This window comes from Rhinatrema bivittatum, unplaced genomic scaffold, assembly GCF_901001135.1.
Source record: "Rhinatrema bivittatum unplaced genomic scaffold, aRhiBiv1.1, whole genome shotgun sequence".
In the NCBI taxonomy this organism is placed as follows: domain Eukaryota; kingdom Metazoa; phylum Chordata; class Amphibia; order Gymnophiona; family Rhinatrematidae; genus Rhinatrema; species Rhinatrema bivittatum.
Genome location: NW_021820760.1, coordinates 141,656 through 156,099, shown reverse-complemented (window position 1 = coordinate 156,099; position 14,444 = coordinate 141,656). Strand labels below are relative to the sequence as shown.

General features: G+C 42.0%; 1 protein-coding gene across 1 annotated transcript in view; it reads left to right on the top strand.

The window, feature by feature from the left end:
* Positions 1-14,444, top strand: part of LOC115082089 (unconventional myosin-XVIIIb-like) — a 159,764-nt gene that overhangs the window by 26,387 nt on the left and 118,933 nt on the right. The window contains exon 6 of the mRNA XM_029586356.1: positions 2,984-3,073. Coding sequence (XP_029442216.1) covers positions 2,984-3,073 — 90 coding nt within the window. The remainder of the gene's footprint in view (positions 1-2,983; positions 3,074-14,444) is intronic.

Here is a 14,444-nt window from a genome sequence, read left to right as displayed (position 1 = left end):
AGTGTCTGCTTACTAGAGTCTAGCCAATCGCTGTGGTTCCCCACGTGGCCCCTCCCTGTGGGAGGAGTTATTGCCACTTCGACCAAGAGTCCACAATATGCCACAAACACAACAGATTGCTAACTCCATGGACTCTGCTCAGCTCGCAGCCTTGCAAGCCATTCCTTGCCTAGCCCAGCGGATCACTGAGCAACAAAAGTCTCTGGAAAGCCTGGCTGCTGCCTTCAATCAGTTACATGCACAACTGAATACTTCGGCAACTCCAGTGAAAGAATTGCTGTCTCCGGTGGTGACTGTCAAAACCACCGTACTGCTATCCATGCCTACCCATTTCACAGGTGAAGCAAGGATGTGTAGAGGATTTGTTAACCAGTGCAATATGCATTTTTCTTTGCAACCTACCCTCTTTCCCACAGAAGCTTCAAAGACCACCTATATCCTATCTCTACTTGAAGGAAGAGCCTTGGCTTGGGTTTCACCATTATGGGAACGTGAAGATCCTATCCTGAATGACCTATCAGGATTTCTGAAACGTTTCAAGTCTGTCTTCGATGACCCGGCTCGCCACACCATTGCTGGATCTGCTCTGCTCAATCTCCAGCAAGGTAATAAGCCGCTAGCAGACTATACGATCGAATTCAAGATTTTAGCATCTGAACTACACTGAGACACAGGATGGTTACATGCTATCTTCATGGAGGGTCTCAATTCTCGCTTAAATGATGAACTGGTGGATCGCAACCTGCCTGATACCCTTGAATCTCTCATGGAACTGGCTGGGAGAATAGACCACCAGATTCGAGACCAAACTCAAGAGGCTAAGAGTCCTCGGAAGCCCGTCCCAGGAGCTAACCATTGCCTGGAGAGGTTTTGTTGATTACCCAGGCCATCGACCTGCGCACCGGAGCTTTACACTCTGAAACCATCTCCTTCCTTGTATTGGAAAAGGCCATGCATCCAGTGGTACTTGGACTGCCCTGGCTACAAGATCATATGCCACAGTTTAACTGGGCAACACTGGAATTATCCCTGTGCCAATTGCCTCGTCTACCGTCTGCACCCTCAGAAGAAGATGAGCCTATGCAATTAGGAAGAAGTCATTTAACTTCTAAGGAAAGACGATTCCGCAAACGCATGGGGTTATGCAGGTACTGTGGCCAATCAGGCCACGCCGTCCAAACCTGTCCCATCTGTCTGGGAAACTGACTGGCCTAGGATCTGCAGGAGGAATCCTCCTAGGCCTCACTGCTCCAACTCCTCCATTGTCTCTACCAGTCTCACTCCTCTGCAGAAGCCTGGAGTTTCAGACCCTTGCCCTTATAGACTCTGGTGCCAGAGGAAATTTCATCTTAAAACGCTTAGTAGAACATCTATGGATTCTTACCTCACCAATAGCTAAGCCATTGCTATTATCTTCAATCCATGGAGAACCATTGCCTGGAGAGGTTTTGTTGATTACCCAGGCCATCGACCTGCGCACCAGAGCTTTACACTCTAAAACCATCTCCTTCCTCGTATTGGAAGCAGCAGAGACTGCTTTCCAGCCCCGGCACCCAAGGGCTGAACCTGAGGGGAACATGGGCTGCTAAATATGAAGCTCTTGACTGAACTCTGCTTTGCCTGGGTCCACCTGCAAGGCTCGTCCCTGCAGGAAGAGCCAATCTCACCCCAGCCCAAGGGTCTGCAGACATAACAAGTACATACATATGGCTTCAATGCATGGAACTTTTATCTGCAGTGTGAAGACGCATTCTTGTTGGGGGGGTATTGGGATTGGGATTTAGGATTTGAAATTACTCACATGCTTTTGAATTTTCAAAAAGTACGTGTACATTTTTTTCTTGAAAAAAAACAAAACATTCATACAAATTAGCAGATGTAAATGTGTGCGGGTAGTTTTCCCCAGGATAATTTGCAAAGCGAAAGCATGCACATCCGTTTCCTTTGAACATCCCTCAGACTTTGCACTAATGCTTGCAGTTGTAAAATTAATCCCTAAACATATAGCACACAAATAAAATAAAATAAAAAAAGATTAAAAATGATATAGTGTTCTGGAATAGTAGACACAAGTTCTGAATGTTTTGCTGGTGGAACATATGGAGAGAGAGAGCAGTTGCTGTTATAGAAAAACAGTTCCTGATGTAAAATCATAAGCAAAAGAAAAAAAAGCTCAATAAGGAACTATAGCTTGATTATTTACAGCACATCCATTTTCTCCATCCTATTATAGAAACATAGAAACATAGAAATGACGGCAGAAGAAGACCGAATGGCCCATCCAGTCTGCCCAGCAAGCCTCACACATTTTTTCTCTCATTCTTATCTGTTTCTCTTAGCTCCTTGTTCTATTCCCCTTCCACCCCCACCATTAATGTAGAGAGCAGTGATGGAGCTGCATCCAAGTGAAATATCTAGCTTGATTAGTTAGGGGTAGTAGGGGCAGTAACCGCCGCGATAAGCAAGCTATACCCATGCTTATTTGTTTTACCTAGACTATGTTGTACAGCCCTTGTTGGGTTTTTTTTCTTCTCCCCTGCCGTTGAAGCAGAGAGCCATGCTGGATATGCATTGAAAGTGAAGTATCAGGCACATTTGGTTTGGGGTAGTAACCGCCGTAACAAGCCAGCTACTCCTCGCTTTGTGATTACGAATCCTTTTTTTCTTCACCCCTGTCGTTGAAGCTATGCAGGATATGCGTGAAGCATCAGTTTTTTGTTTTTGTTTTTGTTTTTTTTTTCCCCTGCCGTTGAAGCAGAGAGCTATGCTGGAAATGCGTGATGTATCAGTCTTTCTCCCATGCCGATGAAGCCGATGGGTACCTTAGATGATTCTATAACAGGGATCATGAATGTAGTACATTTCTCCTTGATTGGACTGACAGTTTTGCTTATTAATAATGACGTGATGTGCGGCTACTATACTTGAAGTATTAAACCTGCAGAGCTCTGAATTTTAAGACAATGGTTTTGTGGTTTCTTAGGAAGAAATCTTGGCACTGAGAATGAAATTGGAGAAGTCGGAAAGGTCACGTAACGAATTTAGGAAGAACGCGGAGCTCCTAGAAAGCAAGGTAGGTGACGAGCAGGGTTCATGCTTGAATTTCAGATGACAGTGTTGACTGTAAGCATGTGTACGTATATCCGTACTGGCACTTCACTGTACTAATCAGTGTGTATACAAGAAAGGAAACCCCTGAGTTTGTCAGGCAACCCAATTTCTGCTGCTGTACATAATTCGGGGGCCAATCTCGACATTATTTTTGTCCCCCTGGCAAAAAGATGCCAGCATGTTTTATGACCACCAGAAACAGCAGCATTGTTCTAATACTTCTTAACATATTACTATTTTTTCTCAGATTACTTTCCTAAAATCTTTTCATCTTCCTTTAATTAAATTCATTAAAATACTATCTACCTTGTCTTTTGCCTGACTAAACCTTCAATTTTAGCATACCATGTTCTTTATGAAACCAGGTATAATGCTTCTCTCAAAATAGTCCTCAGCCTATGGAATTCTATTCCTTAAGATTTGCATTTGATTAATGATTATAAACATTTTAGGAAACAGTTGAAAGCCTATTTTTTTTGAAGACGCATTTAAATGCTTTTGTTTTATGTTTTATTCAGTTTAAAAGTTTTATTGCATATGATTGTCTTGCACTGTTGTGATCTGCTTCAAACTTTTTTTTTTGGTAATGAATGCAGAATATAAGAAAGTGCACTGAGGGCTTAAATAAACATATGGATAAAGGTGAGCCAGCTGATGTAGTGTATATGGATTTCCAGAAAGCATGTGACAAAGTCCCTCATGCGAGACTTCTTAGGAAATAAAAAGGTCGAGGGATAGAGGGCAGTGTCCTATTGTGGATTGCCAACTGGTTAAAAGATAGAAAACAGAGAGTAGAGCTGAATTTCTTTTATCGGTGCGCGCATATGCACACGAGTGCCGACTCGCATGCGTTGGGGGGGGGGGGGGGGGGGATTTTACACTATGCTCGCAGCGACGCGATAGGTCCTTTCCCCAGTTCCCTCCCAGTCTGCTCCGGGAGGGAATTTCTTAAACATCCTAGCTAACCTGCCTCCCTTTTCCCCTTTCCCTTAAACCCCGCTAACTAACCGATTTCTTTTGTTTTAAAACTTACCTGCTGTCCGGAGCAGCAGTAAATTGTGCGGGCGAGCTGGCTGCCGGCATGCGCTTCAGCGGGACAGTGCCTAATGGCGCTGCCCAGGCCCACCCACGCCCCACCCAGACACCCCTCCCCCTTTTTCCCTAAAGCTGTTCTTCAGCACATACTAGGAGATGCACATGGCCCAGCCATACACATATCTCCCGGTGTAGGCACGCGTAGGCCTTTTAGAATTAGGCCATTAGGGAAGAGTAACCCAAATTGTGCAGGGTTTCACATTAGGAGTCTCCATTCAGGAAAAGGATCTAGGTGTCATCGCTGATAATCTTCTGCTCATTGTGCAGCAGCAGCAGCCAAGAAAGCAAATAGAATACTAAGGATTATTAGGAAAGGAATGGAGAATAAAACAGAGAATATCATAATGTCTCTGTATTGCTCCACATCTCAAGAAAGATATAGCAGAATTAGTAGGGGTGTGCATTCGTTCCCTACGAATTGGCAATCCACATCGTATAGGGACATATTTGTTGTATTCGTGGGGAAGCGAAACGTATCGCGATTCCCCACGAATACAACAAATCTTCGCTGAATTATTCGGCCATCTAAAGGAGCCAATTTAAACAACCCCCACCACCCTCCTGACCCCCCCCCCCCCCAAGACTTACCAAAACTCCCTGATGGTCCAGCGGGGGTCCGGGAGCCATCTCCTGCACTCACACCCTGGGCTGCCGGTATTCAAAATGGCGCCAATAGCCTCTGACCTACTATGTCACAGGGGCTACCGGTGCCATTGGTCAGCCCCTGTCACATGGTAGGAGCAATGGATGGCCGGTGCCATCTTGTGCTCCTACCGTGACAGGGGCTGACCAATAGCACTGGTAGCCCCTGTGACATAGTAAGGGAAAAGGCTATTGGCGCCATTTTGATTACTGGCAGCTGACAGCCCGCGTGCAGGAGATCACTCTCAGACCACCAGGGGCTTTTGGAAAGTCTTGGGGGACCCTCCTGACCCCCACAAGACTTGCCAAAAGTCCATTATTAAGGTAAAGTTGCAGAAATCCACTGCTTATTCTTGGGATAAGCAGCTTGGAATCTTATTTACCCCTTGGGATCCTGCCAGGTACTTGTGACCTTCCCTTTTTGGACTACTGGAACTCCTCAGAGGGTGTAATCTGCATCATGGGGTTGTGGGGGTGTTGATAGGGTAAAGGTCCTGGTAGGGGGGAATTAATTATTTTAGTTCTGCGATGCTGGTAAGATGGGTTTGGCAGAGGTGATGGGGGGAGACTGAGCAGGGGTCCAGGGCTGCATTATGAAAGCTAAAAATCCAATTAATTTCATTGGGTTTTTGTTTTTGATTCATTTTCAAATGACAAGAGTGTTCTGTTGTATTTTTTATGTCATTTGAAAACCAATGCCTTTCCGTAATGATAAGGTGGCCAGTTCGGAGTGGCAATATATGTTATTGCTATAATTTAAATAGAAATACAACTCATCATATTGAAGAAGACTCTGATCAAGTAATTTGGATGCCTATTTAGTCTCCTATCCAGAGGTCATCTCACACTCATTCTCTCTCTGACATACAGTCACTTTGCACACACATATACTCTCTCTCTCATACACACACACACACACACACACACACACACACACATACACTCTTCTGCTGTTGTGCTGTTGCTTATGTACTCAATCAGCAAGTGCTTCCATCACCACGCCTGAAGAAGCACTGCAGCAGCATCACATAAACTTCTCGAGGTGGATGCCAGTTTTGCCCCCACCTACAGCAGCCACCTTCCTCCCTTCTCCTCCATCTGACTGACTCTCCCATGCACTTGCTGTCTTTTTGCATGGTGGGCGCATTGTCCCTCTCCTCCGGGCATGGTTGCATGCACATGGACATGGCTGCTTGTAAGTTGTCTATTAGAGTCTCCAGCAGAGAAGTTTCTCCTGACTCACGCCCTTCCCTTTCTGTGACTAAGCTTGCTTTCACCTTCATGGTCTACAGTGCTCTCCCGTTGGCTGCCAGTGTCTCGCACAGCCTTTCTGACTGCTGGCCTCTGTCTGCTGAAATGAGATTTTTTTTTATTTTGCTGGGTGGATGGGGGGGGGGGGGGGGCAAGGGAAGGAGGACTGAACTATACAGCAAAAAGAAGGACACCTGGCCACTCTACTTATTGATCAGGTGAATACTGATTCCTAACTTTTTCAGGATGACATTTTGCCACTCTGTGCCTCAAAGTATTTAACTTCAGAAATATAATAGTAATAGTGATGGCTATATTTTTTTGCTTATTCCATCTAATAGTGATTTAGGCTTTAAAATGTTGAAGGCTAGATTATTGCAAATGCCATGTTTGAGGGCCTGCCTCAGGCATCCATGAGGTTGCAAATAATCCAGAACACAGCAACCAAGAATCCTCTAAGAGCTGAGTATTAATAGAGATCATGTGACCACATTACTAACGCGTCTTCATCAGATCCCAGTGACATTCGGCATCAATTGTAAGATCTTAGTCTTAATATTTAAAACCTAAGAATTGACTATGGCCATAATATCTGTGGCATATATGCTTGACTATTGTTTAAGATCAGCTAATAAGAGACTGAATCACCTTGGACGGAAATTCACTTACAAAGAACAAGAAATAGATCATTTTCATTATGGTTTCTTCACTGTGGCATAGTGTCCTGTGGGAGATACAGCTACTAAAAGAACACTCTTACTTTCAAAAAGAAGTCAGAACCAGCCTTTTCTTGTCAAGCATTTATAAGGGTCGACTGGTGAATCGTGGTGTGTGGAGCTGAGCGAGGCAGTCAGGATGTTTGCCATTGTGGTCGATTTGATAGCTGCCTATTTAATTTTATATATGTGTGTGTGTGTGTGTGTGTGTGTGTGTGGGTGTGTACATGAGGGGAGGGGGATATGTGTTTTGAATTGTAACTATTGGGGATTCAATGAAACGATGCTTATGTAAGCTGTGAATGTTCGGGGGATTATTTTATGTTGATGCTCTTCTATAATGAGAGGTCCATATTCAGCCTCAGTCTGGCTAACCAAGTTAGCGGATGTGCTGCTGAATATCCCCGGCTAGCTTAAAGTTAGCCGGAGAAGTTTATTCGGCTAACATTAGGACAACTCACTTTCCCACACCCTACGTTAGCTGGATAACTTTTTGGCCAGATAAAAAGATATCTGACTATCTTGGGGATGGTTAGTATGGCAGGATTGTCAAATCCCATCATTTGTCTGGCTAACTATGAATGTAAACCAAAGAAGAGCAGGAACCTTAATCAAATATCAGGACAGAGTGTTGGTTCATGAGGTAATTCATCCCTGAGGCAGGCGTTTTACACGCCAAAACATGGATCCTTGTCCAGATGGGAGACTGTTTCCATACTCAGCTACTCTGACACATCCGTGTGGCAAATCAGCCAGTTTGTAAGCTAAGTAAGTATAGAGGGTGTGAAGGTGTTAGCTTTTTTGCTATGGATAGGTTTTTGAATTATTAGTGTTTGGAACCAGCAGATGAATGAAAACGTTTGGTGCTGTTTCTTACGCCATTTGAAACAGTAGATTGCATCTTGTGCACATTTACATATCTGATGCTGTGTTCGAGTATTTGAGATTTGTTTTTCATTAGCAATTTATGATGTTGTTAAAACATTTGTGATTTTATTTATTTTATTTATTTCAAATTTTTATATACCGGCATTCGAGACAGCAGTCACATCATGCTGGTTCACATAAAACAGGGGTGCATAGTAAACATAACTACAACAAAGGTGCTGAAAAGGCAGTTACATATAACAGGGTGATAAGAACTTGGATGAGAAGGAAGAGAAAGGATAGGTTATTAATTTACATATGTAAAACAATAGAATGGATAACCAAGTTGTAGTTGGAGATTAGTAGTTGGAGATTTACTTTTGGAACTGATTTCTATTGTGATATATCACTATGAATGTAGCCAGACAATATGTCACTGAGCATCTGCTTCACAATGTCCAAGCACTGGTTAGTGATTGCCTCTCCACTCCTCAGGTGGCCGCATGTTCTGAAATATCTGAACTGCAAAGAGTGCCAGAATTCTTGTGAAAAACCAGAAATATTCTTATAAAAGGCATTCCCTCTAGTTGGAATTCCAGGTAGAGCACTGCAAGATAAGATGGGATTGTCTGCGGGTCTCATTCCAGGTTGTGGTTCATGGCAGAGGATTAACTGAACACGGCACTATTTTATGGCCTTGCTATGCTCTTCATGGAGAAGAGTATCTAGAATGCTTCATATTCTGTAGCTCTCCGGTAGCAGTTCAACAATACAGCCATACTTTGACTATTTCCACTTCTCCCCCGCCTGCTGCTTTAATTAAAATGCCGTAAGGGGTGGTGGTGGTGGGGGGGAGAGAGGGCGGGAGGAAGAATGATTTAGGCAACCAAAGTGTTGGATAATGAGGAAGCCTACTGTATTTCACAGAGGTGCACTGTAAGGTATTACAATTCTGCAAACATCTGGGTGCACATTTAATCCATTCTGGTGACAGAACTGGTAATAAGAATGGAAAATTACATCAGGCAAGGTAACTTATTCTCATTACAGTGAGAAGTCTGTAATCTTGCAGGCCTCCCTGGATAACGGAGGTTGCTGAGTTTGTTGAAATGGTATCAGTGAACAATGAGCAGTTAGCAGAACGTCTGCAGCTGCAGTACAGTAATTATCTGTAAAATTATCAGTCAGGTGCTCATGCCTTCACTTTGTCACCTGTAGGCAAGAGAGCGCAGGGCTGCAGGAGGAAGTAGAGATGAGGGGTTATGGCCTGCAGTCAGAAGTGGGCTTTGGATTTCATCTGTACCTTTATGATAAGTGGTCAGGGTAGGGTTTAAAGGTCAGCTCAGGCTCCAGTATACTGGCCACTCTTTTTTCCCACCAGGACTTGCATGTGTTACTCTCCCCCTCTCAAAAGTACTGCGTTTGTTAGATTTCCTGGGCAGGTTGCATGTGGTGATTCCAAGCTTTTGTTTGCAAAATCTTTCCTGATTCTTCTCCCTCCTCTTTCTCATTTCCTGCTGGGGACTCAGTCTCCCTCCTTCATTCTGCTCAGTCTCTCAGCTCCTTGTTTGCTTATTCCACCTGTACATAGCTCCTGTACTGCAGAATCATCTCTCGATTAACATCTGCCTGGATCCTGCTTTCAATATTTAATGCACTATCCCCATCTTGGATCTCATTTTTGTCTACAATGTGATTTATAACTATTTTGCTTTATATTTACAAGTATTTGATCTACTTTAGGTGAATGCACATAAAATTGCTGTTAGATGGGCCTTTTGTTCTTTATCTGCTGTCATTTATATGTATATAGTAACATAGTAAACTATCTACATTTTATGAGCTTCTGCTAATCCCTAGTATCCTATGTAGTCAGGACCAGACAACCATAGGTGTGAGAATGTGTGTATGCTAGGGTGGAGGGAGGGGAAGGAGGGGGGAATCAGCTACGAAATGGATGAGTGCAAGAAGTAAGCCTGAGAGATAAATACATTGCAATGTGTACAGTACTACACAAGGCTGCAGCATTAATAGGGAATGATGACACTCAAAGACATGCAATTACAAAGATGTATATACATGTCTCGAGTGCGTTGCAAGGCATGAGACCAAAATGTAAGTGCTTTCAGCATCCAAGAAGTACTAATATATATATATATATATATATATATATATATATCTTCTAGAGTTTTTCCACTTAGAAAATATTTACATTTTTATCTGCAAAAATTCCAAACATTTTGAACTGGCCAAGTTCTCTTGTGCTATTGCTAATTTATGAAGGGGATTATCATTACATGGAAAATGGAATTTAGTGGCAATGCTAACGATGCATGAAAAAATAAAATTATACCATGTATGAATTTAATTTTAAGTAACCTCTCAGTGAAATGAGGTAGTAAGTCTGGTCTTCGAGCCAGCGTTTGTGTTTACAAGCTCCTATCCTAGCAGAGAGAGGCAGCCAGTCCATCTCTGGCAGCTGCATGGAGGAACAGCCTGTGCTGTTTGTTTTAGCATTTGCTGGGCTCCTCAGGGCTTCTTTGTCATGCAAGCAGATATCTGGTTTGAAAGCTATAAATCTGAGCTTTCCAGATTTAGATACTGTTTGCGTGACAAATGGTTTCCTGGATAGCGTGATTTAAAGACAGCTTGGTGCTGCATAGCAATCCCCCCAAGCAGATGTTCACATCAGAGGGGACCCCCAGAAGCTCCCAGCAGTCTCTAAATTTGACAAAAAAGCTGCAAGATCTGGAAATACCTAAAGAAAAGGTAGTAAAATGAAAAACAAAATGAGGTCTTTTGGTTTGTCTCTGGTAGCTGACACTACAATTGCTGCCGATTCAAGGTCTGTGATGGAATTTGATTACTGTTATTTACAGAAGCTGTAAGCAAAGGAACATTTTTATTCCAGGATGTATGAATATGCAGAAGTCTAGTGGCTATCCTGGACCTGCGAAAAAACCTTAACTCTTATACTAATGACCTTAGTAAAAAGAGATCTGTTAGTGTACGAACTTTCAAGACCATCAAAGTCCCTCCATCCGATATATGGATAGGAGTGAGAGTGCCAAGTCAAGCCTAGATCCATACTATATGACTATCAAGATTTATATGCACAGCCAAAAATAGTGAGGTAAGTCCTTTGGAACCTTCCCTCAATCCTGATCATTTAGGGCTAATTTCAATAACATTTTTGAAACTTAGAAAAAATTCCTGCAAAACAGTATTTGTTGACCTCTGTTTATAAAACATATTCAAATCCTATACTGAAAATGCAGAGCAGAAATTCCCTGAATAGCTCAGGAAAATCAAAGATGCCTCTTTAAATGGGTTTTTAGAATGACCCTCCCCCATCACAAAATAAATTATGGGGGCCATTTTGTAACAGCCAGTATAGATTTAAAGTCATTTACCTACAGAATATGCCACCCTCACACAGTTACACCTGCGCATAGGTTTTTCAAAGAAAAATGCAAGCATATTTTGCAAAGTGCAAAAGTATACACAGAAGTACAAATCCCTCCCCTAACCCCACCCTGGAAATACCTCTGCGGGTAAACGTGTACACAGGTCCTATGCTTATACTTTACCCATGCTTAGGATGGGCAATGTTGTTAAAGGCCATTTCTGTGGCTAAAGCATTGTTTTACCTGCTTAAAATGGCTTTAAAAATTGCCCCCTAATAAAAAAAAAAAAAAAAAAAAATTGCCGCCTAGGAGCACCCCTACAGTATGAAGGCAATTTTCAGAGCTTTCCCCAAGGTTAAACAGCTGTTCATCTGCAGGAACGTCACTGCTGAAAAGTGCTCCCCGCCCCATCACTCCCACTCCGTTCACAGCAGACGTACTTTTATGCATATCCAGAAAGCGAGAGAGCTGGGGCAGCGGGAGGTTAGGAAGAGACAATGTCAGTGTGAGGCTTTCATTTTGAAAGCCCTGAACTGACATCCACTCGTACAGGATTTGCCTTTGAAAACAAATCTGCAGGTCCCATAATACCAACTTCATTTCAATATGAATTTGCCTTATTCTACTTTGCCTGATATGCAGTCGCTCTCTTGATGTCCTTTGAACTTGGGCAAAAGAAGCCTCCAGCTGATGTTGGCTTGAACTAGGGGCAAGAACGCAAAAAACATTTGCCCACAGTTCAGTTACCAGACTGCCTTGAATAGGTTCAAAACTACCTATGTGACCGGTCGCCATAAGAATCAAGGATGAATTAGAAATCTTTCATTTTTTGTGCAAAACTCCCATACGTCTAAAGGCGTTACGCAGGTGCTGGGCAGATGTCTCAGCTTGTTTGAAGGCAGATAATACAAAGTTTTTAACACATTGCACACTTTGGCAGAAAACCTGCAATGCGGGCCAGGGTTTTCAGGGTTCAGTACCTGCACCTGTGGACTGATGGACCTCACTGTAACTCTTTTCACACCTTTGGTAAGAAAGGCGGCCAATTATCACCTACAAATGCATAACAAGAAGGATACTTCTCTTATTACATTACACAGAAGAACTTCTTCACCTCTAAACCTACCCAACAAATATTTTCATCAAAGAACCCAACTACACATGTACTTAAGAAGAGAGTTGTCCCTTAATATCATTATTTTTATGTTAAAAAACCCAAAACTTCTGAAATAGATATAGGAAGTCCAAATTCAGTCACTGTCCAGATAGCAAAGTTAGCCGCATAAACTTTGGAAATATATTCAATAATGCAGCCCCACTATTGAATATATCTGGCTAGCTTTAGGACATTTCTTTGGCCAAACCAGACTTAGCCTGCTAAGGGGGTCATTTTCCAAAGCGATTGCACGTAAAAAGGGACTTTTCGCATGCCAAAAGTCCATTTTCATGTGCGATCACTAAATGGGGGGTGAAGTCGGGGCGGCATCAAGACCGGAACAGGAGGAGTCGGGGCGGTACCGGGGCAGACGCCACGAAGACATTGCGGACAGCGAAAAGGTAAGAACCCTTTTCGCTGCCAATTTTGCACCCAATAGTACCACCTTTTATGATGGCGCTATTGGGTGCGAAAGCCGGCAGCGATCACACCGCAGAAGTGATTCAAAGAGCCCGGCAGTATTAGAGAATCCAGGCCTAAGTTATCTGACTAACTGAATAACAGAATTAGCTGGATATCTTAGCTAGCTAATTCAATGTCTCAGTTATGGCCCAGAATGTCCCCAACTTATCTAGCTAAATTCTAGATGGCTAACTTATCTGATTAGAATTTAGCCAGATAACTGCCCAAATCTGAATTTTCTAGCTAAATATACTACTGAATATGGACCTCGCAGACTCCGACTCAACAGCAATAATTATAATTTAGCTTCACTAAGATACAACTTTTGGAATCCCCTTAAATCCCTGAGAAAATGAATGTTTCACTGTATTTTCTAAACAACAGATATGAAGATTCCATAAGAAAATAAGAACATAAGATATTTACATATTTATTTGCTTTTTTATACCGACATTCATTGGGGTATATCACATCAGTTTACATGCTAACAAGGAGAATAATAAGATGACGGTGTCTTATTATTATTACATATTAGGATTTCTATGTTCATCTTATGTTGGCTGCTTTGTTAACCTAACTTTCCATGCTGCACTTATGTTATCCCTTTCCCAGTTTCCTATTACCTGTTATGATGTACTTTCTAAGCTTTAGTTCAAATGTGAACCGGTGTGATGTCCCTACTAACACCGGTATATAAAAGATAATAAATAAATAAAAAATAAATTGTAACCATAAAACTAAAAAATCTTATTATTATTATTATTATTACATTGTAACCATAAAACTCAAAAACTTATATAATGTTGTAACAGTCTTATTATTATTACATTGTAATGGTGAGAAACTCGAAAACGTATATTATTACATTGTAACAGTAGGCAGCTCGAGGAATTATTGCATTGCATTGTATCAGTAAGAATACTGGGTCAGACCATACTGGGTCAGACCAAGGGTCAATCAAGCCCAGTATCCTGTTTCCAACAGTGGCCAATCCAAGTCACAAATAACTGGCAAGTACCAAAACATTAAATAAATCATAAGCTACCATTGCTTATTAATTAATAGCAGTTTATGGATTTTTCCTCTTGGAACTTATCCAAAACTTTTTAAAACCCAGTGTTACTAACTGCTGTAATCACATCGTCTAGCATTGAATTCCAGAGCTTACCTATGCGCTGAGTGAAAAAGAATTTTCTTTGATTTATTTTAAATGAGCTACTTGCTAACTTCATGGAGTGCCCCCTGGTCCTTCTATTATCCGAGAGAGTAAATAACTGATTTACATTAACCTGTTCAAGTCCTTTCATGATTTTCTAGACTTCAATCATATCCCTCCTCAGTCGTCTCTTCTCCAAACTGAACAGCCCTAACATTTTAGCCTTTCCTTATAGAGCAGCTGTTCCATGCCCCTTATCATTTTGGTCACCTTTTTCTGCACTTTCTCCAGTGCAGCTAAATCCTTTAATAGATGCATTGACCAGAATTGCACACAGTATTCAAGGTGCGGTCTCACCATGGAGTGATACAGAGGCATTATGACATTTTCTGTTTTATTCACCATTCCCCTCCTAATAATTCCTAACATTGTTTGCTTTTTTTGATTGCTGCAGCATACTGAACCGACAATTTCAATGTATTATCCACTATGACGCCTAGATCTCTTTCCTGGGTGGTAACTCCTAAAATAGAACCTAACATTGTGTAACTACAGCAAGGGTTATTTTTCCCTATATGCAT